The sequence below is a fragment of the Talpa europaea genome (assembly GCF_964194135.1).
Source record: "Talpa europaea genome assembly, chromosome: 8".
Lineage (NCBI taxonomy): Eukaryota > Metazoa > Chordata > Mammalia > Eulipotyphla > Talpidae > Talpa > Talpa europaea.
Window position 1 is genome coordinate 69,248,187 of NC_140075.1, and position 26,913 is coordinate 69,275,099.

General features: G+C 37.7%; 1 protein-coding gene across 1 annotated transcript in view; it reads left to right on the forward strand.

Moving 5' to 3' along the window:
- Window positions 1–14,419: 14,419 nt before the first annotated feature.
- The window catches only part of AKAP6 (A-kinase anchoring protein 6), a gene marked incomplete at its 3' end in the record, with an annotated part of 338,178 nt that continues 325,684 nt past the window's right edge, over window positions 14,420–26,913 (forward strand). The window contains exon 1 of the mRNA XM_084241293.1: window positions 14,420–14,773. Within this exon, the coding sequence (XP_084097419.1) occupies window positions 14,450–14,773 (324 nt within the window). The 5' untranslated portion in view covers window positions 14,420–14,449. The remainder of the gene's footprint in view (window positions 14,774–26,913) is intronic.

Below are 26,913 nucleotides of genomic sequence, written 5' to 3' on the forward strand. Positions count from 1 at the left end.
TCTGAAGGGTGGTGGATCAATGGGTGTTTACTGACTAGTTTTTCAGAGTACACAGGAGAGTGTTAAACAATGTGAGATGTCATTAAATAAATTTCCCCCCTAAACTATTGTGAATATAAAACTGCCAGCGCAATATATTTCCCTTCCTTCTTATAAACACATATTCTATTTTCTTTAAAATTTTCAAGTTATTTTGTACATTATGGTAGGTGCAGAGAAAAGCTATATATTTCTCAGCTGTTTGTTTTTCACATGTTAAAAAAATGAAAAAAGTCTAAACTCTTCCCTTATATTCATTAGCTTAAAAAGTTGTTCCAAATGCTCTTATTTAAAAAATTGAGTCAGCTGCATATTAATGAACTACCTTAGATTGTTTGTGGTTTTCAAGCATATGAAGTGAACATTTCTTATTAAGGAAACTCTCTGAAAGGACCTTGAGTATGCAAGTCAATGTCTGAATCATACAGAACTATTAAGAATGATAGAATCAGAGCAAGGGCACATTGAGTAGAAGCTAAGACAAACAAACTTTGTAAGTGACTACAAAATGACTAAGTAAGACCAAACATAGCTATGTCGTGTGATGTGTGACTGGATTGTGAAGCATTGATTGAAAAATTATAAATGGATGATTTCTAATGCCTCTTGGAAAAGGACCAGTGTTTCTGAGTGTCACATCAATTGTAACTTGCTAACAAAAAAAGACATGAAGAATTAAAATAATAAGCTTATAGGGCAGCTTTCAAGCATCCGAATTACACTTGGATAACAGCTCACATGCTTAGACAATAAAGTCCTGCCTTAGACTTAACCTAAGAAGGGCAAGAAGTGATAGAATTGGAAATGATGATTTTTCTGTGAAAATGCTGCTCCCTTCCTTCTATACCATGGCTACACTTGTTTAGTGGTAAGTGATAAAAACAAATGACTGGAGGATTTTTGCTTTCAACATAGGCTTTTTGCAGAGGAGAGAAAATATGGATTGTCCTGTTAAACTGTTCAGCATTTTGCCTTTTATGCTTCTGATATAGAGGGGACTTAACATTAGAAAAAAATTTTTTTTTCTCTCTTTGCTAAAAGGAAGATCTGGCAAAGCATCTGGTAATATTCAATCTGTGATTTTCTATGGTTGATGAAAGATCTGCTAGGTTCTTTTTAGAGGCTTTTAGATATCCTCTTATACTCAGCAGTTTTTATCCTCTTATACTCAGCAGTATTTATTTCACTAAGCAAGAGAGTAAATAATTTATTAAGAAAAAGACAAAAAATCAAGGTAAATTTATGCTAAGCTAGTCCTTGAGCCATGTTTTCATTATCTTCTAGCAGCATGAGAACAAAAGTGTTGATGGGCTTTACTATCTGTCAACTTTTCACTAGAAAATATCTGTTTTATTTTTCTTTGAAATTACATGCTATATATCTTTTATTTGTTCTAGGAATTCAAAACACCAATTCATGTTGGAAGAAGTGTTACTTTATTAGATATCCACCTACAATTTAGATGGCTGGATAGGCAGAATTGCTTGACAATATTTAATGAATTTATGCATTTTAAGCAAAAACATTGAGAATATTTGAAAGAGAGTCTACCTTGGTGAAATTGTCTCTTTGAAAAGCAGACATGGAGTAAATGTTTAATTATTTTTTCTGTAATAAAGGACATTCAGAGGAAGGATCTCTGGCCTTTTGGATGTTAAAAGACTTTGTTGTCTACTGTTAGTATTTTTTAATCTGAATCTTCTAAAGAAAAACCTTTTAGTCTGTCTGGAAGGCTAGGGTGAGTAGGAAATAATAGTGAATAGGAAATAATGCTTTTGAAAATTAAGGTCTATGAGAATTCATCACCTGTAAAATGCCTTCTGTTTATGAAAGAACAGTAGTATGGGAAGTTATTTGATCTTTTCTCATGTTGCAGCATGAACAATAAAAACAAATGTAATGTAAGTTGAAAGATTTGGCTTACATTCATCATTTGGTATTTTAGCCTGATTCAGTTTCCTTCAAAAACAAAATTTATTCACTCTAGAATATAACTACCTGTGGGACAAATAATGAAATAACCTTACCTTCAACTTGATCACTTAATCACTGTGGCTTTCATCATGAGATCAGATTTAGTTTTTAGGAATTAGATCTTTCTTAAAAGGACTGTTTAAGTGAAACAATACAACATCATTATTGAACTGAGTCATAGTGAGCATTTTATATTAACAGTATTTTAGCATGTGGGTAGGCACAATTTTATTTATTTTTTTTTCAATTATGTGTGTACCCCACTTTTTTTCTTTTTTTTATAATAAATTTTATTTTTATATTCCCCATACAATTTCAACCCCCCCCATTTTGATCCCAATCCCTCCCCTCCCTCCACCCACCCCCCCAAAAGTGTCTCTGGTTCATAGATTTTTGTTGATTTTGATTTTCACTTTCTTATAGTTATTCATTTTCCTGGTCCCTTATTTAAGTTTTCTAGATTCCTGCTATGAGTGAGACCATCCGGTATTTTTCTTTTTCTTTCTGGCTTATTTCGCTGAGCATGATCCCTTCCAGCGGGGTAGGCACAATTTTAAACTTAACATTTTAACTGAGTGCCCTATCCAGTCTTGTGACATTCTCTACCAAAAACCAAAAAATCATTTTTATAGTCAAATAAATTTGGTAATGAGTGCACCTGATATTCCTATCTTCTATTTGAAGATGCTCCATGTACTTAGAAGTAAAACTCATTTTTTTAAATCTATATGTTTTTAAGTTTTATGTTCGTACACAAGAATCAAGTAGTTCTTAGGATTGTTAAGACAACAGTCCGCAGACCCTCTTCCATTTCTTATTCTCCAGAAGCAAACACCATATTTTAACTGATTCATTTGTTAACCACTCCATCTTGAAACAGTATAATGATATAACTACTTACTGAGTATATTTTCTTTATTTACTCCATCGCTCTCTCATTCTTTCTCACAGGGGTGTACACAAACACACACACACACACACACACACACACACACACACACACCCATTCTTCCTGTAAAATGGTGTTGTAATTTGGATTATATCAAACTTTAGTGTTTCTATTATTAAGAATATGTAAATGCAAGTTCTATCTTAGGGACTTTCCAAAAGTCAGCTCATTAACATAAACCAAGGTATGGTGAAAGTGACTTGTTAGGAATAGTTAGAAACTTTTTTCTTTTTATGACTATGGTGCTTAGGAAATTCAAGGTCTTAAGAACCTTGTGCCTGAAAATGAAACATACATATTTCTTATTATAAATCTCATTATCATAGTTGCTGTTGAGAAATCTGAAGCAACTTAATTTATGATTCTTTGTTTTAATTTAAACCTCATTTTCCTAATATTGTGAGATTTCAAATAAAGTGCCTGATGAGTATCTATTTTCATATACTAAGGGGGTCTTTTTGTTCTAGAAGCCCCAGTCCTTCCTTTTCTGAAAAGATTTAATTTGTGTTTTTCCCCTTTCTCTTTACTTTTGTTTCATAAAATCCCATTTTTCAGATGCTGGACCTCCTGGATTGGTTACCAAAGATTTTATCTCACCTCTCTTACTTTCTGTCAATTTATCATTTTTTATTTTCTGTGAGGTTTCCTCATTATTTCAGTCATTCTATTGAGAAAAATGTTTTCATTTTCCCAAAGTTCATTTTTGTTCGACTAATATTTCTTTTTAAAAATAACATTCCTTTCTTATTTCATGAATACAAGTATATTATTTCTGATAGTTTTTCTTTTTTCACCAAAATCATCTTCTCCCTGCATAATCTGTTTCCTCTACGTTGAGGTTTTATTTACTTGTATTGGCTCTGTTATCAATACCACTTTCAGAGGTACTAATTCTCAGCTAATCCTTGACAGCTATATCATATTTAGGAAGTAGAAGACCAGAAAGCTGACTGGATGTGTTGAATGTATGGGTGGGTCTGTTGACTGTGAATGTCACTGTAGGGTTCTGGATGTGAAAATTTCAGTATGTTGTCTTTCTGGACTAATCAGATCTCTTAGATCTTTAGTCTCTTGATTAGAAGATAAAATCTTTGGGGAGTCAAGCTGGGGAAGAATACTGGGGCATCTCAGCTGTCAGAAATGCCTATGTTAACTTAATCCTCCTGTTTTTTAGGTATTTCTCTTATCATCTGTGGCCAGTGTCCTTAAGTCTAGAGACCTGTTCATTGATTCTTCCTGGAGTCTTCTGCCAGAATTGGGAGTCAGAGAAACCACCCAGCAACAGAGTAAGGAGATAGCTAGAGTTCTAATGGAAGCATTTTCAGTCTTCTTGATAGAGCATTGCCCCTTTACCCAGAGTTAGGCCAAAGTCATGGTTAAGGTTAGCATCCTCTAAGACTATCACACCTCCCAAGCCTTCTGACACTAGTTAAAATTTCAGGGGCCCTCAGGACATCCATCACAGACTCCTTCAGATTTGATAATTCAATAGAACAACTCACAGAACTCAGGAAAATACTTACGATCATAGCTTTATTATAACATAGGGATGGAAATCACACCAAAGGAAGAAACAAATAGGGTGGAATATGGGACTGAGAGGCTCCAAACGCAATGCTTCCATATCCCCAGAGATGCATTACCCTCAGGTCCTTGATATATGACAACGCTCATGGAGTATTGCCAACTTGGTAAGCTCATGTGAGCTTCAATATCCGTAGTTTTTATTAGGACTTCATTACCTGGGCATGATTGATTGAATCATTGCTCACAGCCTCAACCCTCTAATTACAGGGTTGGTCTTCCTGTTTAGCAAGGTGAATCATCTTGTTAGCATAAACTGGCAAGTGTGGTCTGAGAGGTGCCCCCCTCCCCCCCATGAATAACAAAAATACTTCTATCATTTGGGTAACTTTAAAGGTTTAGAGATTATCTTCCAGGAGTTGGGACAAAGGAAGAGCTTTTTTGGGGGGTGGGGGGTTAAAGTGAATTCTTCTCTATACACTCCTCTACCTTCACTTCCAGAGGAACTTTGTTCCACCAATTTCAAATTAAAGGATTCGGAAGTAAAAGCAGGTTGGTTTTCTGAACTGCTGGCCTAGGATTTAACTTTCTTATGTTTAACTTTCAAAAAACTTGCTTCCCTTTCCAATCTTTAGGGTATACTTTAGAAAAAAATCCAAACCAAAAAGTCCTTTGAAGTAGTGTCAGTAGGGTTTCTGGTGGGAGCAAAATTAGATAAATGTGTCTAGTTGGCTATCTCTACCTATGAATTTCCTAGTACTGACAATTTATTTATGCATGACAGCTTTTTGTAGAAAACCTATTAACATCTGGTAGGCAAAGCACTGAGTTAGCAGACATTTTAATTTTGCTGCATTGATACAGGTGACTAATTTAGGCTTTAGACTCTTTAAAGATGACTCCTTTTTAGAATTCATTTCCATTCTACTTTATACATTGAGGTCACAAAAGATGAATAGTGTTTTATCACTTATTGACTGGGGATGAGAATGTAGGGATAGAAGAGGATCTTTTAACCTCACTGTTAGCTATTTTTACAATGTTTGAAGTAATATATATTACTTATATATTATTTAAAACATAATTTTAGAACAAGGAAAAAACACCGCCTAAGATGAACCTTAAAACTTTTCCACTTCAAATCAATGATGCTAATATTGTGAGTGGAGTTAATGGAGAACTAAAAATGGAGAATTCTTTTTATATTTAATGGACTGGAGAGGACAGGGCACAGAACTCTTTCAACCACTGATCTAAAACTGTAGTCTCCCTTTCTCTCCCTCTTTTTCTTTTTTTCTGGGCTAGAAAGAGGTTCTTTAGGTTATTTTCTATTTTAATAAAGTCTGTCTTTACTATGAAAGGATATTGATCCTCATTTCTCATTTCATTTTCTTGGTAAGTAACAGTGCCATTGATTTTTCTGTCCCTTTCTAACACATCATTGTAATCCTATTTCTTTTCTTTTAGCATCTTTTTAGAGTTCCTGCTCCCAATAATATTGATTCTAAACTCCATAGTGTCACATTCAAAGACTTCTTATAGTATGGTGACAGCTTAACTTGTGGCCTGATTTTTTTTTTTTTATCCTAGTTCCCATCAAGCTCCCATTTCCTCTCAACACTGAATTATTTGCTAATATTTCCAACTTCTTGGTGCTGAGAATTCTTTGTTCATGTAGTCCCCCTAGCCTGGAATTCTTTTCCTACCTCTCTTCTCTCTGCCCATTTAAATTCAACCTTTTTTTTCCTGAGCCCATCTCAAATGTTAACTTCTTCAGTAAGGGTTCCCCCAAACTTGCCTCCATCCAGAATTAATGCCACTCCATTAGGGCCTCAAAGGGCTTTGTCCACATCCTGCCTATGCTGTAATTATTAGTATGTGGGAAACAGAGGATGGAGGGAGAGAAACTGTTCCTATTAAGTTATAATTTCCTTGTGTGTAAATACGATGAGTCTCATATGTACATAATTAGTTATATATGGTTGATTCTCAGTAATTTCAGCTGATTCAAAAGGGATCTTGTTTCGTTTTCTTTGTGTTAATGGCACTGGCAAAATCAGCAACTGTACTTCTGATATATTAGGGTTTTGCAAATCCATTTTATTTCAGGACATTTTCTTGAGCAGCAGAAAGGTGGCTGCCTAATGCTTAAAGGTGATTGCTGGCAAGTTGGGGTGGGGTTAAAAAACAGTAATACTCATTAGCACGTGATGGTCCACAATCATGACCATGGGCACCATTCTCAGCTAACTGACTGATGTTGCCAAATGAATCTCCGAGTGATAGGAACTGACTGCTGTAGTGGGGGAAAGAAAACAAGGATGGCATGATGTCTCACTGACTCAATCTCAATGTCCCTGCCACAGGAGAAGGATCTGAATAAGCAAGGGGGGTGATAGGAAGAGGACTTGAGGGAGGAATATGATTGATGAAGTGTATTATGGCTGACAGAGGGCTTTATGTGCTTCAGGGAGGAGTTAGCAGGTGATTGAGGGGAGTCCTTGGAGAGGATACAGAGTCTCTATGATTAGCAGGATGTAATCAGCCATCTGCCTAGGGGCACAGCCATACACAAAGGACATGTTAAGGGGAAAGAGAGAGAGAGAGAGGAAATACCACTGAGAACTACCAAGAAGATCTTTTAAATGGTAGCAATTTGTCCAGACCCCACTATTTATATTCTGTTTCTTCCTGGTACACTTGAAGTTCTTCTCACTCACATGCCCTTTCAGGCTGCTTTGTTATGGTGAGAGGATTAGAAAATAAAACTAATCTGGGGTTACCATGGTTCTCTCACCCACCCACATTATTCTAGGTGAATGCTAGAGAGTATGGGCCAGAGGGGAAGAGGTACAATGAGAAGGAGTCAGATTATGAAAACATCAAGAGCATCTTACAAAAGCCACTCTTTCTCCCCCCAGCCCTAACTCAAGTACAAATTTAACTTAATACCTAGTAGAGCTCTTTAGCTCCCCTCTTTAAGAGTTTAAAGTCATTTAAAGTTTCCCAATTCTTGACCTCACAAGAGGCCAGGGAGGTAGACAGGCAGTTAGATTTAAAAGTAGGTGATAAATTAGAGCCTTATTCATCTAGGTAGGTTGTGACATTTAATTAAGTGATTTATTATTGTTTTTGTGTTTTCTTCATGAAACTCAATTCTAGAATCCTGCAAATGAATATAATGTGCTCTTCTTGAGTTCATTTGTTTTTTCCTTAATGCAATCAAAGCATGAGAGCTAACTTTAGACAAAAATCAAAACATTCAGGTGGAAGTTTTTTCCCTCCTTTCAAAATTTAGGGTCTCTGAATAGGCTCTGCGCAGAGTGTTTATAAGAATGTAAAAGAAAGAGCCCTCCCTGGTGGCGCAGGGGGTTAAGCAATGCACTATGAAGCAATCCGCAGCCTCTGCAGCACAGAGATTGATCACTGGCCGGCTAGGGAGAAACCACATGGTGAAGCAGGCCTCTCCTGTCTCACCCCCTGCTCCCCTCAGCAGTGTAGTTCAGTCAGTCTACCTGTTCTGTTCCCCACTCTGTCTCTCGTGAATCCTCTCACCCTCCACATCTCTGACCTGTACCCCAGCTCTTGTATGAATAAATAAATCTTTAAAAAAAAGAATATAAAAGAAGGAAATGAAGAGGTGAGAAGGACACTTAGTGATGCATAAAGCAGTTTTCTCTATCTCAGTTTTGCAACATATGCTTTATAACAAATAGATCTGTTAATTTGACTAGAATTACGATTTAGATTCTCATTAGTCTTTTGTGGAGTAAGCAGGGCACCGAGAGAGATTGAGAGACTTGGGGTTGGTTTACCTGATTATTAAACTACCTTTCAAACTGCACATATGGTGATACTCTTGTTGGAATAGTTTCTAAGAAAAGTGAGAGGGCTGAATCTATTCAGCTCTGATAGGCTTTGTTGGCCAATTATGTTAACAAATTGCTATTAATTTACTTATAAATGTATCAATTTATCTTGCTTTAGGGTTGCTCAATGTTCAGGGTATACAATTTTGGTTCTTCTGAGCTGTGACTAGATGGGTGCACTCAGTCCACTCAAACACTCCTTTCCATAGTGATTCTTGTTTTGGCAACTGTTCCCTTTTCTCAGCTTACTTATTACTGCTTGTTTACAAAAGGGCTGTCTATAACTGCACAGGCCTGGAACTTGTACATTAGCTTCCAAATAGGGACAGCATAGCAGCCCTCTCTTGTAAGAGATTTAGGCCACTAAGGGTGTTTGAAGCTGGTGCCCTACAGATTTGTAAGGGTCTTGCTGGCATGGAGCAGCTCTGAGACTGGTTGTTATCTCATTTGGACCCCAGAAGAAAACTCTAGTGGGGAGAGGAGGAGCCAGACACTTAATCCTGAAGGACCTGTAGGGACAAAAATGTTTACAGTGAGTACAGAGAACACATTCCTGACTTTTTTATTTTATTTGAGAAAGAAATTACAAGAGATGGGAGAGAGAGGTGGACAACGTTGATGATGATGTAGCTGCATTTCTTGTCTCCTAGTTTGGTCAAAGAACATACTCCTGATTTAGATGTGTCTGTTTATTCAAGTGGAATGAATTTCTGCTAAGACAGGTTTTGACTTTAGACTGCTGAATTGTCAGGAAAATGGCAGAATCTTTTCTTATTAGTAAGCAAACTATGGTGTGTTTCTTCTGTCTCTGTAGGATGATCAATAAAGCATGATGGGGAAAACCTTCCCACAAATTAAAATAAAGAGAAAAACCTTCAAAATCTTTATTGCTTTCAGCTTTTGCCCTTTAAATGTTGAATCTTCTTTGGATTTGTGGAAAGGAAAGGATTTGATGGATGTTACTTTTAACAGCAGCTGGCATGAAGGTGGTATTATCTCTGATGCTGGAAAGGTAATCACAGATAAGCATTTGATGGCAGGGAAAGAGGGATGTCTGCAAGTTCTGAACCAGAGTTGTAACAGGGTGTTTACCTGTATGCACTCATTGCTTTCATTGGCATCATCGGAACTTGTTAGCTACTGGCTTATTTTTCCTCCTCTGAGACTAGGGAGAGTGTTGCAAGATGCCTTGTAAAGAAAAAATACCAAGCTTACAATATTTAGAAGAATGTACAGACTTGTATTGAATTTTCACTTGTTTGTATTTAAATGGAGTAATTAATCTGATTAGAATGCAAGGTTGATGGTGCACAGACCTCTCCTGCTGCCTGCTGCTCCCCTCAGCAGTGTACTTCGGTCCTTCTGCATGTTCTGCTCCCCGCTCTGGTGAATTCTCTCTCCCTCCGCTTCTGACTGTACCCGGTGCTTGTATAAATAAATAAATAAATCTTTAAAAAATAATATAAAATAAAAAAATAGAATGTAAGGTTGATAACCATGATAAAGACATGAAAAATATACACAAACATTGTTACTATAGATCTCTGCAATGTGAAGCACTTTTCCTTTAAATTATAGATTTAAGTTATCTTCAAAATCAGATGTGGTTTTGTGAAAATCAGAAATAGAATTTGGTTATCCATGAGAACTACTGAAACTGAAAATCAGATGTTTGCAATAATTACGTTCCATGAAAATCAGTAACTAATCAATTTTATGCCATTTCTCAAGCTTGCTTATGTTATTATGACATGTATGGTATTTCTTTCCCACTGGCAAAGGTTAATGTCAAGGAAAGTAGACAGAAGTTGAAATAAAAACTGAGTCATGCACTGCTTTGCTTTACTCTTTGGGCTATGGAAGTTCTCATCTCTGATTGTATCAGTTAAATATGGAAACATCGCATCCATGTTGAAATTTTATTTCATTTTTATAGATCAGGGAAACTTTGTTTTAGCAGCTTGAATGTAAGGTTTCTTTGCCCATACTCTCATGTGTGATATGCATCCTGTTCTCTCCAGCTACATTTTTGTTTAATGTTTTTTCTTTATTCTGTTTGTTCTCTATGCATGTGTTGTTAGTCTTAAATTGCAAACTCTAAGAGAGGAGAATTTCTTGCCATCCTTCCTCTAGGAAGAATTAACAACAAATAATGTGTAGATAATGATTTAAAATATGTGTTTGCACGGCAATAACTATTTATTTATTTCCATTAAGTAGGACAAATATATTGATGCCGTTCATGTGTTCTGGTAAAATGGAGCACCATCATTTAGCATCTACATATCTCTCAGTAGAGCCAAAATGTTTCCTTCCGGTGGTTTTTACATCTCTGGATAAATGACCCTGGCTAATTTGAAATTCTTAGGGTAAGATGGAATTGACTGATCATCTAGTCCAATTTTGTCATTTTACAGATGAAGAAACAGACCCAAAGATGTAAAACATCTTGCCCCATATCACACAAAACTACACTATGCTTACAGCCTGATGGTATATAGAGAAATGTATGTTGGGTCGTAAGCTGTGCTGAGCCAATTCTTTGGCATGCTCTTTTGTTTACAGTAGGAGGTGTATTCTAGAAAAGGCTCCTTCTTGACTTCGGAGTTAAAACAATGGCAAAACGTTGTTTTAAGTTGTGCAGGGTTACTGCGAAGGGGTCTGAGTAGGTGTGTGGGCATAGCTGAAACAGTTCGTTGTACACTGCTCTGGCATTTAGTTTTCTGGTTTAGATGAGGCTAGTTTCTTGGAAAAGGGAACCACTGTGATACCAATATTCTTCTTCATTTATTGCCACTTCTATGACCTTGAGCTAGAGACAGACACTTATTAATCCTTTTGTCTCAGATTCCTTCCCTGTGATTGTGATTCTAAGTAGATTCTCCCCACAGGGCAGTGAATTGATTAATAATTTAACGGTGTTTTAGGAAATCAGAATCAGAGTCTGTCTGAGGCTGGGGTATGATTTATTAAGTAGTGTGGTAGTTCACTCTTCCTGGAGTTTTTTTCCCATTGAAGTTTCCATATCTTCTAGTTGTTTTGTTTTCAAATACCAGGTCTAGTATTATTATTTTAAAAGCTGTGTGCAAGGGTGCTTAAAAATGTGGGGCAAGAATTTCTGCCTCTTGCAATCAGGGAGAGAAAGCTATCAAATTGAAGCCTGGTACCAAAGTGATAAGCTTACTTTATCACTATATTTTGCTTTTTTGTATATAACTTTACTTCATACACATGTAAACTTCCTTATCATTTAATTTAAAAGTTAGGTGTTCAAGAAGTTGAGGAGGGGCAGTATAGTATTGGGAGACTTCTGAGACAAAATGTCACAAAAGTTACTTATTCTTAAGGCTTTTGTCAATTCAACATGTCTTTTTATTCCCTGTGTTCATTCCTGTATAGACAGTTACATGTTCCAAGTCAAATTGGGAACTCTCTTGACTTTGATTTTTCCCCTTTATTTTTGTATGTAAAATAGTTTTGCTTTTGTTACTAAATGGATATTAAGAATCTGAAGAAATATAGATAATTTCATACCTTTTAGTTAGTCATCTTTCATCTTTGGGGAAAGAAAGCTGTAAACTACAATCTGTCAAAAAAAAAGAAAAAAAACCCACCAAAAACCAAAACATTGCTTTGAGTTAAAGAATCTGCTCTTGAAAATAAAAATAATATCTATTTAAAATGTTTAAAATACAAGATAGTAAAGGTTGTGATTTATTAAACTGGTTCCAGAAAAAGGATAGTTAGATTATTAGTAAATGATTCAATTTTTCTTAAAAACAACTTTGATTATAGCGTTCACTTATTTTTAACTATTTAATTAACATTTTAATGTTATGTGCTTAAGATTAATTTATTACTTTTGAAATTCCAGAAGCCTCTAAAAATTTCAATATAACCGATATTAATGTAATATTGCTTAGAGTTAATTAGACTTTATATACTCTATGAGTTAGACTTTTTAGGTAAGTAAATGTTTGGAATTATCATGTGATCTCTATCTAAAAACTCATAGAAATGAACAACATCTCCTGAGTTCAAAACAATGTTTTTGTTGATTGGAACATCTTCCCTTTGTACTGGCAGAGAGGAAATTTCCCCCTACCACTCTGAGTTCTTCAAGCGATCAGATTAACATCAGACAGATTAGTAGGAGAAAAGAATGAATTTATTTATTTATTTTTTAAAAAGATTTTTATTTATTTATATAAGAATCGGGGTACAGGCCAGATTCGCGGGAGGGTGAGAGGATTCACCAGAGACAGAGCGGGCAACAGAACAGGCAGACTGACTGAAATACACTGCTGAGGGGAGCAGCTGGTGTGACAGGAGAGGTCTGCTGTGCCATGTGGGACCCTTGCCGGCAGGCCGGAATCGAACTGGCGCTGCAGAGGCTGCAGACAGCTTCACAGCGCTGTGCTCAACCTCCTGCGCCACCAGGGGAAGCCCAAAAGAATAAATTTAATTACATACTTTGGGAGACTCTTCATGGATGGAAATTCTGTAGTGAGACAAAATGAGGATATTTATCCTTAGCTAAGAAATGTGATGTGGGGGTGGAACTTCAAGGCAGGAGGAGGAGAATTCACATGATGAGGAGATGGTGACTCATGTGGCAAAGATGCTCTGTAATTACATGTTTCTCTTGCCATATAGATATTCTGTATTTCTGGGGGAAAAGTCCTAATTCTAGCTAATACCCCTAACCTTTTTTTTTTTTTTTTTTGAGACAGTTGAGGGAATGGCAAAAGTTTCTCCTGAGCCTGCAGGGCATCAGTTGACTTCAGCATTAACTAATCCACATACCAAAGTAACATGTTTTGGTAATACCTATTTTGAACATTTTGAAGAGGTCTACCTTTCTTCTCTCTAGCTATCTCCGGTGTTGCATGTGTGTGTGTGTGTGTATTAAAGATTTATTTATGCATACAAGAGCTGGGATGTAGGGCAGAGGTATGGGGGCAGAGGTGAGAGAATTTACCATAGACAGAATGGGGAGCAGAACAGGCGCATCTACTGAAATACACTGCTGAGGGGAGCAGCCAGCGAGACAGGAGAGGGCTTCTGCACCATGTGGGTTGGCTCCCTGGCTGAGGGGTCGAACTCATGCTGCAGTGGCTGCCAATAGCTTCATAGTGCTGGGACTTAATTCCTTGCGCCACCAGGGAGGCCTTCATATGTTGCATATATTGGTTGTAATAGTCAAAATGATGTTTGGATGCCTTTATAATAGGAAAGTACAGAATGATAGTGGTTAAACCACATGAAAGTTTGCTTTTCTCCCAGTAAAAGAAGTCCAGAGCACAAGACCAGGGTGCAGTGATTCCTTGTTACCACATGGGACCCACACTCTATCCTTCTCTGCCCAGCATACTCAAAAGCATCTCTCAGAGGGCAGCTGGAGCTTTGACCTTGAAGTCTACATTATTGACAGAAACAAGGGAGTGGGGCTAGCAGAAGGACAAAGAGAGGGCCTCTCCTAATCGAGTCAGCTTTCTTTAAGCTGCTTTCACAGACTTTATACAGAGCAGTCCCACTAACATTCAGAATAACAGGTTTAAAAGCATCATTCTCATAGATAAACATAGAGTTAATTCTTTCCTGACTTCACTTCATGTGTTGGTTATCTAGAATAAAACTGACCTTAAGGTAGAGAGGTAAGGAAAGGGAAAGGCATTTTTGTGCAGTGTCATAGAAATCAGTTATAAACTTAGCCTCATGGCCATACCTAGCTGTACTGAAATTAGGGAATGTGGTTTTTAAATATTTTTGTCAGGAATATATATAAAATCCTGAAAATTAAGGATTTTATTCCTTAGGAATGGGGAGAGAAAGGATATTGAGGTAAGCAATAGACTATGATTTTGTGTTTCTACTATATCTGGGTTGTGGGGCTACTATGTAGAAACTCAAAACACCTCTTTCTGTTTTGCTATGAGCTATAGTTTCTTAATTTAGAAATCTGGCTTAATTTAGAAATCCTGTTTCTTCTGTGAAGTATCATTTCTTTATTTGGCAATCTTGTCTGACTCTTGCTTTTTTCTTTCCTCTTGCTTTCAGCTGTTTTGGAAAGAAGTAAGATTTAGACTTCTCCATGTTAACCATGAGCGTGACACTTTCCCCTCTGAGGTCGCAAGACCTAGATCCCATGGCTACTGATGCTTCACCCATGGCCATCAACTTGACACCCACTGTGGAGCAGGGAGAGGGAGAAGAGGCAATGAAAGATATGGATTCTGACCAGCAGTATGAAAAGCCACCCCCGTTGCATACAGGGGCTGACTGGAAGATTGTCCTTCACTTACCTGAAATTGAGACCTGGCTCCGCATGACCTCAGAGAGAGTCCGGGACCTAACCCATTCAGTCCAGCAAGACTCGGAAAGCAAGCATGTGGATGTGCATTTAGTTCAACTAAAGGTAAGGAAATTCTCTGGTCTCAGGTCCATTCCAGTCAGAGGTCTGTAAAAGGAATTGGCATCTACAGGCTGCTTTCTATAATTCTCAGTGAGCAATTGCCTAGGAAGAAAACAGAATAACAGGTTTAAAAAAGCATCATTCTCATAGATAAACATAGAGTTAATTCTTCCTGACTTCACTTCATGTGTTGGTTATCTAGAATGAAACTGACTTTAAGGTAGAGAGGTAAAGAAAGGGAAAGGCATTTTTGTGCAATGTCATAGAAATCAGTTATAAAGAATAAAAGTATTACAATGGTTTAATAAAGACTCTCATAGGTGTAAAATAAAATTGAGCTCTGAATTTTCAGTATGTGTATGTGATTATTATCTTCTGTTGAAGTTGATGCTGCCTATGTGGCAAATTATGGATTCTGGCATGGTGGGGAAGGGCAGTATTGGCCTTTTAGAATGAATTTCTCTATCCAAGTACACTTAATCACAAAAAACAAAGGTGCCTTTATAATAACTCATCTAAAGCTCAGATATCTAATAATTATCTGACTTCTAGAGCCCTTAAAAAGCCTAACTATTTATAATAATGAAATGAAATTGCTGGTAAAGAGTGCTATTAATAAAATTTTAAAATTAGGAACCCCAAATACTATTAATCCTGTCCTGCATAGCTACCCCTCTCTTCCAGGTTCCTGAGAGAAACACATGCTCAAGTCAATGACCCATAAAGCAGGGCAATATATAACTGATGATTAAGGTGTTTGTCCTAAACCCCAGTGTAAATCTCTAATCAGTTAGTAACATCCTAAGGAGAATTCCTTTACCTAAGCCGGTTTTCCTAAATGATTTGAAAGCAATTACCAAAGAGATTCTTCATCTTAACACTTAAATGGCTTATAAGAGATAAACCAATGAGAAAAAAAGAAGGGCAGTTACAGGCCCCAAGCCCTAGAACAGAAATGACTCAGCCTTCTCAGACTGGCTCAACAGATCCTGGATCCAGCTGTTACATGAGAGAGTGTGTCCAAGAGAGGGAGGGAGGTTGTTGGAGAGAGAGAGAAAACAAAAGAGCCAGAATGTCAAGCTGGCTGATCGCCCAGGTTGAGCAGGTCTTGTTGGTCTTCTTTCTATAGGTTCTTGGGAAGGAGAAAACACAAAAAGTTAACAGAGAAGGCTAGACCAGCTTCAGTGGAATGCAGAGGCAGTCTCCTACTGAGGCAGCAGGGAATAATGTCTTAGTCCCAGAAAACACCATTCCTTTAATCAGAGGAGCAAGTTGAACTCCAAGCTGCAGTGAAATGGAAGTCGAGGGGTCTACTTCACCCCTCCTGTATTCCCTCTATGCACTTACAGATGCCCCTTGAAGTAGATACAGGGTTGGATTTGTAAGGAAAGTTAGTGGTTGTTCTCCAAAATCTTTTAGATTTACATAGAGAAGATGGTAACTGATAAAGGAGAATGGAAATATCTTTAGAAGACTCCACTAAAAATGATGCTAAATGTTCCTAAAAACATTAGTATGTCAATTGACTTAATTTAATTACATCAGCAATACGCTTAAATGAAATTAAAATTTTTAATTCCAAATAGGGATGTATAATTTTTGTAAAATTGACCATGGTTATGCCTGTCTTAGAGAAATCACCTCTAGGGTGATTTGTCTTTTTCTCTTTGGAATTGCCTAAAACCTGAATCAAAAGATGTCTTGTACTTGCCTCCATCTTGCTGCCTCCCATGGTGTGGTCTGTTTTCCCTGCTGAGAAAGAAGTATTGGTTTTGTATTAAAAGGAGAGTAGGAAGCAAACACAGTAATCACATAGGAGCTAAAAAATGACTAGTAAAGGGATAAATTATAATTGTTTTATGGTAATTTAATTCTGTTTTCTATCATGATTTAAAAAAAAAAAAGATTTATTTATGCATACAAGAGCTGGGGCACAGGCCAGAGATGTGTGTATGTGGTTGGGGGAGTGAGAAGATCTACCAGAGACAGAGTGGGGAACAGAACAGGCAGATTGACTGAAATACACTGCTGAGGGGGACAGTGGGTGAGACAGGAGAGGCCTACCTCACCATGTGGGTTTCTCCCTGGCCAGCTGGAGATAAAACTCATGCTGTGCAGGCTGTGGATTGCTTCATAGTGTGGTGCTTAACCCCTTGCACCACCAGGGAGGCCCTCTCATGATCTTTTTTTTTTAATGCTTATTTCATCATGACTTAACCAATCAATTCTGTGTAATGTCAAATATTCTGTTATCATAGAGCTCTTTAACACTGAACCCACAGTAAACAGTGTGGCTTCTTCTACACAAAGATTTGGTTTTGGTCTTTTAATCTACTTAGTTAAGTTTCTCTTTTATTTAGGAAATTTATATATTAAACAAAATAAGCACTTTGAGGCTTTAGATAAATTAAATATGTGTCATTTTTTAATTTCTGCACTGATGAACACAAATAAAAATGGGCATTTGGGTACAGTGCTTTATATGTGGCAGTATAACAAAGCAACCTTGAAGGAGCAGCTCTCATTTGAGGCATATGGTGAAACAGAGGGCAGGCCTGTCTGGGCAAGGCCAGCCATCTGCTGTGGGCATCCCAGCATGGCTCCCACTACTTTGGTGAATTACTCAATTTATTTACTTACAATGAAAAATAACTGTCATAGAGATGGGGATGCCCATGGTTTTAAGGATCATCCGGGTGCAGATAATTTCTACTTTTCCCCCTTTTCCTTATAATTTTGAAACATTTTCAAATTTACAAAAAATGAATTTTGTGACAATAGTACCTTTACTCAGAGACCCAATCCAAGCTTCACTCCCTGTTCCAATGAAGTCTTTCAATGGCAAAAGAACCCAGCCCAGGGCCAAGCAGGACTGCTTGTGGTCGTGTCTTTTAATTAGCTTTCTGGAACAACTCCTCAGTCCTTTCTTGACTTCATAACCTGAATTATTTCTCTAAGATTTCAGGCCATTTTGTAGAATGCCCATTACCTTGAGATTGTCTGATATTCCCACACGATTAGACTCAGGTAGTATACCTTTGGCCACAATATCACACATGATGTGTATACTTCTCATTACATCTTATCAACAGTTCTGTGAGGCTGCTTTCTCCCATTATTAGTGATGTTAACTTTCAGCAGATAATTTCTAAATTTATATATTCACCCCAATGTTTTCCCACGTGTACTACTCCCTAACTGACATCTCCTCTTGTGTGTCTAGAGGCATCTCATATTGGATGTGGCCTTTGAGAAGGTCTTAATTCTCTCTTACACTGTCTAATTTCAAGTAAAAGGCACCACTCTTTGCCAAGTCAAAGTTTGACACCCCATTCTACATATATGTCTATTAGCACATCCCAAGATATGCCTTAAAGTCATTCACTTCTCCCCAACTGCCACCCTAGTCAAGCCACATCACTGCATGCCTGGGGTACCTTGAAAGTCTCCTTTACCACCCTGCAGTTAAGTCAGTGGTATCTATTAAACATGTAAATCAGGTTGTGTCACTCCCTTGCTTCCTTTTGAAATTAAAAGAAAACTGAAATCTCTTCTGTGGTTCTGTTCCTGCCTGCTTCTCTGGCCAGATCTTCTGTTACTTCCCCTTTGTTTATAAACCTCCAGTCACATTGGAAGTGACACATTCACAGCTTTTCCTATTCACTCTGCCTAAAACCTCTCTTCCTCCATTTTTGCCTGGCAGATCCTAATAAAGAAATCAGCCAGAGGTGCCAGTCAAGTTCTAACATCTGGAGGCATAAACCTTAAGGGACCTAGGAAGAGGTTGGGATTGAGATGAAACTCGTGCTATGTTTGATGAAGGGAAGCAAAAAAGGAACTGTCCTTTCCTAATTTCCTAACACATTTACATGCTCATGTTCCCTTTCACAGTGCTTGCTCTAATTCTTGTCATCACAGTCTCTCTACCATTGTGTTGCTGCATAATTTGGAAAAAAAAAAAACGAGTTGAGAAATGTTTTTGAAAAACGCTAAAGATAGGCTTAGTCTCTGGTTTTGTATTAAACGTCACTTTCTCAGAGAAACTGTTCCTGAACCCTATTTTTGAAACCATTCTCTTCCACCTGTCATTACCTACTCTTTTATTCAACTTATTTTCTAATGGTTCTGAACTGCAGTTGCCTTATTTACTTGTTTATTCATTTACTTGTTTGTATTAGCACAAGGCATCATATGTCTAATTCTTCACTGTATCCCTGTTTAGGCCAAGGGCTGGTCACTTGGAAGGGGCTCAGTTCATATCTGTGGTGGGATAGATGAATCCAAGACTGTGTGCTCAGCAGCCTCTCTCCCCCATAGAAAGATTTGCACTGGAAGGTGAGGGTAAGGATTAAATTAGGACAAAGGCATTAAATGAATCAAGGCCCAAGTGCATGCGTGACAATTATTCTAGAGAGTCTGTGAAGAGTTCAGATCTTGGAGATTGTTCCTGGGGAGTCTGCCCAGGAGAGTCTATTCTTTCTGTAGTGGCTGTGCCTGTCCTTCCCCTATTCCCCTTTCTGTTTAACTCCTTCTTTGGTAATGATTTTGGCCAATAAGCACACTCTTAGATCTTCCAGATTGGGAGTCACTTTGTCTTTAAAGGTGATTCTGATTATCTTCTGGTCATTGTGTTAATCTTAAAATTTATTTATTTAAAGAGACCACTCTTATCAATATTATTTCCAAGTTTTTTTTTTTAAAGATTTAATTATTTATGCATACAAGAACTGGGCTACAGGCCAGAAATGTGTGGGGTGAGAGGAGTCACCAGAGACAGAGTGGGGAATAGAACAGGCAGACTGACTGAAATACACTGCGGAGGGGAGCAGCAGGAGAGGCAGGAGAGGTCTACTGTGCCATGTGGATAGCTCCTTGACCAGGGATTGTGCTGCAGTGGCTGTGGATAGCTTCATAGGTTGTGTCCTAACCCCTTGCGCCATCAGGGAGGCCCTATTTCCAAGTTTTTAGGGGAAGTTTTATTGTATCCGCAGGATCAATCACAGACCACTGTTAAAAAGTTTCTGGGGGCCTCCCCGGTGGCGCAGCGGTTGAGCGCTGGGTTGCGAAGCTGCCCTCAGCCTCTGCAGCACCGGTTTGATCCCCAGCTGCTCCCCGGCCACCAGAGGAGGGTCCCGCATGGCGTGCAGACCTCTCCTGCTGCCCGCTGCTCCCCTCAGCAGTGTACCTCGGTCCTTCTGCCTGCTCTGCTCCCTGCTCTGGCTCTGATGAATTCTCTCACCCTCCCGCACTTCTGACTGTACCCAGTGCTTGTATAAATAAATCAATAAATCTTTAAAGAAAAGTTTCCGAAGGCAGTGATTGTTCTAAAGAGTGAATAAAAACATCTAACCTTAAGATTAAAATATAAAACAAAGCAATATAGTATACTGTGTAATTTTTTTCCCATTATTTTTAAGCTGAAAATGTAACTCAGTATTTTGCTTTATAGCTTCCACATATTCTTTATTAATAAGTATGAGAAGCTAGTTGAACCATTTTTAGAAACCCCCTCTTTTCTTCCCCCTCTTTTAGATTCAGAGACCATGCTGTGAAGGAAAACCAGACAAAGGACCTTAAAGACCTTTGGCCTGGGTGAATGGATTTGGGTGCTAAATAGGCAAATTAGGTAACTCTGCTCCATGATTAACAGTCTTCTTAGAGAGAATATTATTTGTATTCCTCAAAACATGGTAGCAGTAAAGAAGCAAGTCTTAGACTAGCTAGCATGGGTGACAAACAGAAATTTTGAAGTGACTTAGTTGGAATCAATTCCCCAAATAATCTACTATAGATAAATTCTTCTCTCAACTATCTCCAGAGGAAGTTTGTGCCTGTGTCTCTGATTTGGGCCTGATTCTCAAAGTTAGATCATTCGACAGAGATTCTGTTTATAAAGTGTTCTGATAGGCTGTACCCAGACTAAGGTATGCCTGGCATCTGGAATTAATCCAGATGTGTAGTGAGTCACATAGGGTCTGGAGGACTTGTTCTGAAAAAGACTTGAATCCTCTCCACAGCTGAAGTTGTATATCAAAAGTGTCTAATGGACTTGAGATGATGAAAGTCCTGGAATGATGGAGCTCTTAGGAGAGGATCCACTCTCATGGTGGGGCAAGGAGTCTGCCTTGGTGCAGGAGGGAGGGAAGATAGTGGAGTGGTAGTGTGTCCCAGCCCTGGAGACTCACCTTCAACAGACATCCAGGCAGAGTGGGATCCAGTGAGAGGAAAGGGCTGTTGGGGTGGCTCAGAGTGCCTGTCTCAACTGACTCCCCACCTGGAGTTCTCCCCTCCCCTCATTCATCAGGTGTAGAGGGAAAGAGTGTTTCATCAGCAGTTTATGACTTGGAGGATTTTGAGATTAATGTTAGTAAGACCACTTGTTATGGTGAAACATTCAGTTTATACCGTGTTGGAATGATTTTTGATTTCCAAATCTTAAATAAGCACCAATTTAATAGTGAAGGTCAAATATCTTGTTTTTGGTGGAAGAATAGATTTTTTTCCCTTTACACCACTATTTTTCTTGAAGTGGGTCTCAATTTATTAGTGGACTGGGAAATAAATTTAATTAAAGAGCTAAAATAATTAAATAGAATACACTTAGCAAGGATAAGTACTATTTTATAAAACTTGGCTTTACTTACATATATATATTACATGTATTTTGTCTGATGTAAGATTTATGTCTCTGTGAGTCAAGGTCAGAGCAGTTTGATAGTTACTACTTTAGACCACTTTCAACTTTCTTCAATATCTAGTATAGACTTTAATTTTGGAATATGTTATGCAAGTAAATGTAATTTGGTGCTAATTTTTGCAACATCACTGAATTTTGTACTTGTATGGGATTAGAATTTACTATCCCTTAAATTGGCAACCTCCAAAACATTCAAAGTCCCAGGAAACTGGATGATGAAACTAATTTCCCTATTGGTAGACATGAGGATATTAATTTTTAAAAATTTCCCTAAATCCCAGATTTGTGACTGGAATCTCTTTATTAGTTAAATTGTCTTTCTTATGAGGTCTTTTAGATAATAGCTTTCAAGCATCTTGGGAGTGTGGTTTCAGTGTGGTGTTTAGCCATAAGTGGAAAAGATTTTCCTATTTGCTATGCCTCAATTGTGTAGGAGTATTTGGTACCCTTGATTAATAAACAAGGGTGAAATATATAGAATGTTTATGTTTAAAAGACTAATTTTAGAACACCCAAATTTTATGATTCCAAATGTGGAAAAAAAATCTATCTCAGTTATTGAATGATTATCTCCCTATGCACCTTACACACAAATCCAATACTAAAACAGGTTAAGTGCTAAATTGATGCTTTTTGATTATTGACTTATTAATATGTTTTCATTTGATTTCAGGAGATCTAAGTGTCTCAGATTCAGCACCTGTTTGTACTACATAGGAACACTCTTGGTTAAAATATGAGAAGAGAAACGGAAAAAATTAGCTTTCGTAATTTCTGACATATGTTATTATGGAAGATCTTTAGGTGTGCATGAATCTTAGTCACACACACTAATGTATTTAGAGTTCAGAATGGGAGCATTAATTGTCAAGATGGCCTAACAAGTCTACCAGATTTTCCAGCTGTGTAAGTTTTAATTAGCAATAGCAGTATGGAAAAGGAAAATTGTCTCTGACTGCACAATTTGAAAGAAACTGAGAACAGAGTTTAGATTAAAAAGTAAATATCATAGCAGGATTTGGAATGAGTCCAGTGAGAAAAATCTGAAGAAACTGACAGTATTTTGACTTTGAGGAGTGCTACTGGGGCTTGTTACTAAAACATAATTTTAAAATAATGTCAGCAGGAACTACCACTTAGCAACAGTTTTTATAGTGTGAGGAGGTTAGCTGTTTGTAGGAGTGACCCACTAGAGTTGGGATATGAATTAACTCTTCCCTTGCTTAGAGAGTTTTCAGTTCAGTAGCATTCATTGAATGCCTGATATGTATAAGCAGTTTTTACTTACAATATTTTATTGTAATTTAATCCTCTTCATAGTCCCCTGTGAAAGAGGAGGAAATTGATTCTCAGAAAGATTAGTAGATGATCATCTTGGAAGTCAAACCAACTTTGTGAGCCTCATCTCTAATATCTTTCTACTTCAGTGCTAAGACCTGACATCCCTCTATACCTGGCTATGAAGTATAAGGTAGTGTTTCTGGTTTACTTGATTAGTTGATTAAGATGAATGGATGGTAGAGGGAGGTCATTCTTTTTCTTTTTTAGTCAAGAATGTCCAGTCTGTTTGTGTTTCAATTCATCAGAAGTAGGAATGTGAGGATTTTGAAGTAGGGACATAAATGAAATCTTGGGGTTCCCTTTGAGGAGGAACATTCATAATTACCCTGAAAAGGGAGAGAACTTACTTATTTCTTTCTTTTCCTTGTTTGCTGCTGCCTTGCCCACCCTTCAAAATTTTGTATCTGTAAACAGGGAAACATTATTTAATTAAAATGAAATGGTGCTAAGTTATGAATTATGGCCTTGAATTGGGTGGAGGAAGAGATAAACATCTTTAAGGAGAAATGTTAACATAGCAATTGATTACAGGGCATGACATATATAGAGACGATGGTTCCTCCTACTTGGCTGCACAGTAGTATCTCCTGGAAAGCTTAAAAAAATTCTCAAGATTTCTTTCAGACCAGTTTATGAGAATCTGGGTTTAGATCTAGGCATCATTACTCTTAAATATATTCCAGGTGAACTGACAACATCTGGAAGGAAATGTTTTTGAGCAGAGGGCTTTGGATACATCTTGCTTGTTTCCAGCATTCTTCCTTTTTACCCCAAATGATAGGGATTTAAAGTGCCTTATTTAGGAGCAACAACTCCTACATGATTCTTTTGAACTTCCTTCAGTACTCATATGATCTCATAAAGTCAGTAAACAAAAGGAAGGAAGGGATTAAGTTCATGCCAGAGACCAGACTTTATGATTTAAGTGTGCTATCTTATTTTATTCTCTTAATTTTTTTATATAGAAAGGACAAACCTAACCCAGGTAAAGTGCAATGTTTCTCTCTTATCTTATTCTCACAACTCTTTGAACTAGAAAATATTTTACAGAGAGGTTCAGGCACAGGATGCCCACTTATATTTGTGCAGGGTGCATATGATTGTTACCTTTTGACTCCTCTTTCCATGGTCTCCTTGTCTTGGCACGAGAGATAGACTGAGCAAAAATAGTTCATTAAATTTGAAAGATATAAGGGTCTTTTCCCTTGGAACTAAGGAATGATGAATGACATATATTATTATTTTTTTTTTTTAAAGCAGATTTTTTTTTTAACTTTATTTTTTTTTTTTAATAGAGGCATGCTTTATTTATTTGTTTGCTGGTTTGTTTGTTTTGTTTATACATGCACTGGGTACAGTCAGAAGCGCGGGAGGGTGAGAGAATTCACCAGAGCCAGAGCGGGGAGCAGAGCAGGCAGAAGGACCGAAGTACACTGCTGAGGGGAGCAGCGGGCGGCAGGAGAGGTCTGCGCGCCATGTGGGACCCTCCTCCGGTGGCCGGGGAGCAGCCGGGGATCGAACCAGCGCCGCAGAGGCCGTGCGCAGTTTCGCAACCCAGCGCTCAACCGCTGCGCCACCGGGGAGGCCCTGAATGACATATATTATTAAGTTTAGTAGAGACATATTCTGAGGGACCATACATGCTTAGAATGCTTCAGAGGAGGCTGGGCTTACTCCAATAGTCATAAAGACACCTATGAACAAAGGAATAAAACATGATTAAAAACCATTGTGTAATGGGTTTGTGGGTATGTGCATAGTGATCTGGGATGGGGAGAATGGGAGGTGATTATAGCGCTGTTTAATAAATGACATAAAGTGACTGGGCAGGATGGTGGAAGTGGGAAGCAAGAAATAGTCTGTCAGGCCAGGGAACTGATGGAAACCAAGAGAGCAAGCAGAACAGGCAGAGATAACTGATTCTCGGTGGCTTATTTGTCCTCATCAGGCTCAAACTTGACTGATATGTCTACTGTTACTTGGTGTTGGGACCAAGGACTGTATTCTTTGTATAGATGTGCAGTGTGGTATATTAGTGCACTTTTTTTAAAAAGATTTGTTTATGCATACAAGAGCTGGGGTACAGGCCAGAGGTGTGGGGGGGTGAGAGGATTCACCAAAGAGAGAGTAGGGAACAGAACAGGCAGATTGACTGAAATATACTGCTGAGGGGAGCTTTGGGCGAGTCAGGAGAGGTCTGCTGCGCCATGTGGGTAGCTCCCTGGCTGGCTAGGGATCGAACTCGTGCTGCAGAGGCTATGGATTGCTTCATAGTGCAGTACTTAACCCCTTGCGCCATGAAGGAGGCCCATATTAGTGAACTTTTTAATGTAAGCTGTTCCGACTATTCTATGGTACCTTATTACACCAATTTTCTTCATTATTTGAATAAGACAGATTTGCCGGATATATCATTTGATGGTAAAGGTTTGTGTGAAATAAAAATGGAAAGTTATCTGCTGTTCTCCTGAGGAAGAGGGGCTGGGTATACTGTCTGCTGGAGAACTGGTTCACAAATTGGCCTGAGGCAAATCAGGAGGAAAGTCTTCAGTGCTTCTTGCAGTTTTCCTTCTTTCCAGAAACCTAGTTTCTGTCAAAAGACCATATAAGGTAGTTCAAACAATAATGTTAACAATGGCTGCAGCTCAAACTTTTACCTGTACAAAGGGAATTAAAATTATCACATTGGCCAAAGGATTCTACCTGTAATTGTGGGAGTCAGGCACTAGTGACTAGATTAGGAGAGTCTTTCTAGTAATACCATATAGGAGACTACCTCTTTTATACATGTGTATGTACCCCCATCCTGGAAATAACTAGGAGTGAACTGTTGTTTAAAAAGATTTTTTTTTTAATTGAAGTGTTTATTCTCTTAGCTTCTAGCTGCCCTCCCAGATAAAACCAAAAATGCCTGAGCAGGGCCCAGTTGTCCTATTGTTCCTTCGAACATTTCCCCTTCCTGCACCTCTAAAAGAACTAGACTCTTTCAGAAATCTGTGCCTTGGAATATGGTTCATTTATCCATGGAAAATCTCACTTCCTGCCCTATTTCTCTTTCTGGGAAATTGTAACACATCTTATGAAAGGTAGCTAAAATACCTCTTACCTGGTAAAACCATTTTGAGGGCCAATCTGGTAGACCATTTGTGGATTCTCCCAATATTTTCATGAGATGCCTACTATAGCAGTAATTTGAATTGTTCCTACTCTTATGAGGAATCCTCTTTTTTTTTTTTTTTTCTTCTATTCCGTAGCTGTGGATCTCTATTGATACATTTGTATGACTTTAAAATGAGGTTGGAAAAAAGTCAGGATAAAATACATTTCCTTTGATTGTTTTGTTGATCACATATAAATAGACTTGTGAATATTTGGCAGATCTTCCTGAAGGAGAATTAATTCATATGTCTACACTGGAAATCTGAGGGTATGCAAATTTTCATTCTATTTGACTTTTGACAGGATATTTTGGATACTTTGCACTTTATGTATGACTTTAGGGGGGTAATCCTCACCTTAAAACTCTGTTTGCAATTTCAAAAATAGTGCATCAATGAATATATTGAGATAAATCATGTTGGTAATGAAAACTTGGTGTCATTAAAGAATAGTTTCTGTAAGGAAACAAAGCATCTTTATTTGAGTTTTTTTCTGCACTATATTTTGTACAGGCAGATATAAAATTTATATAAGTGAGTACACAAATAACTGAGTTTCATGGTAAAAGCTACTAAACATCTATGTGCAATTAATGATTGCATTAATTCTGTTTAAACATTCTGTTTAAACACATTAACTTCGGTTTTTCTTCCATGGGTGTGTGTCTTTAGGGTTCTGGTCTTCAATGAGCAGTAAGCTAGATTAGTCAAAATGAGTTTAAACTCAGCATAGACTAATTTTTAATTTTGTGTGTATTATTTTGTGTTTCTTTTCTGCTTGTTATCTATTTGTATCTCATATGGATGGCTATATTTTAAAAATAATACTTAAAAACTTTCATAAGTTAACTTACAAATACAACATTATGTGAGAAAAAATGGTAAAATTTCTTCTCAGTTGGTGGACATATGTTTTGCTAGTGCTGTTTGTTTTGGATTTTGAAAGT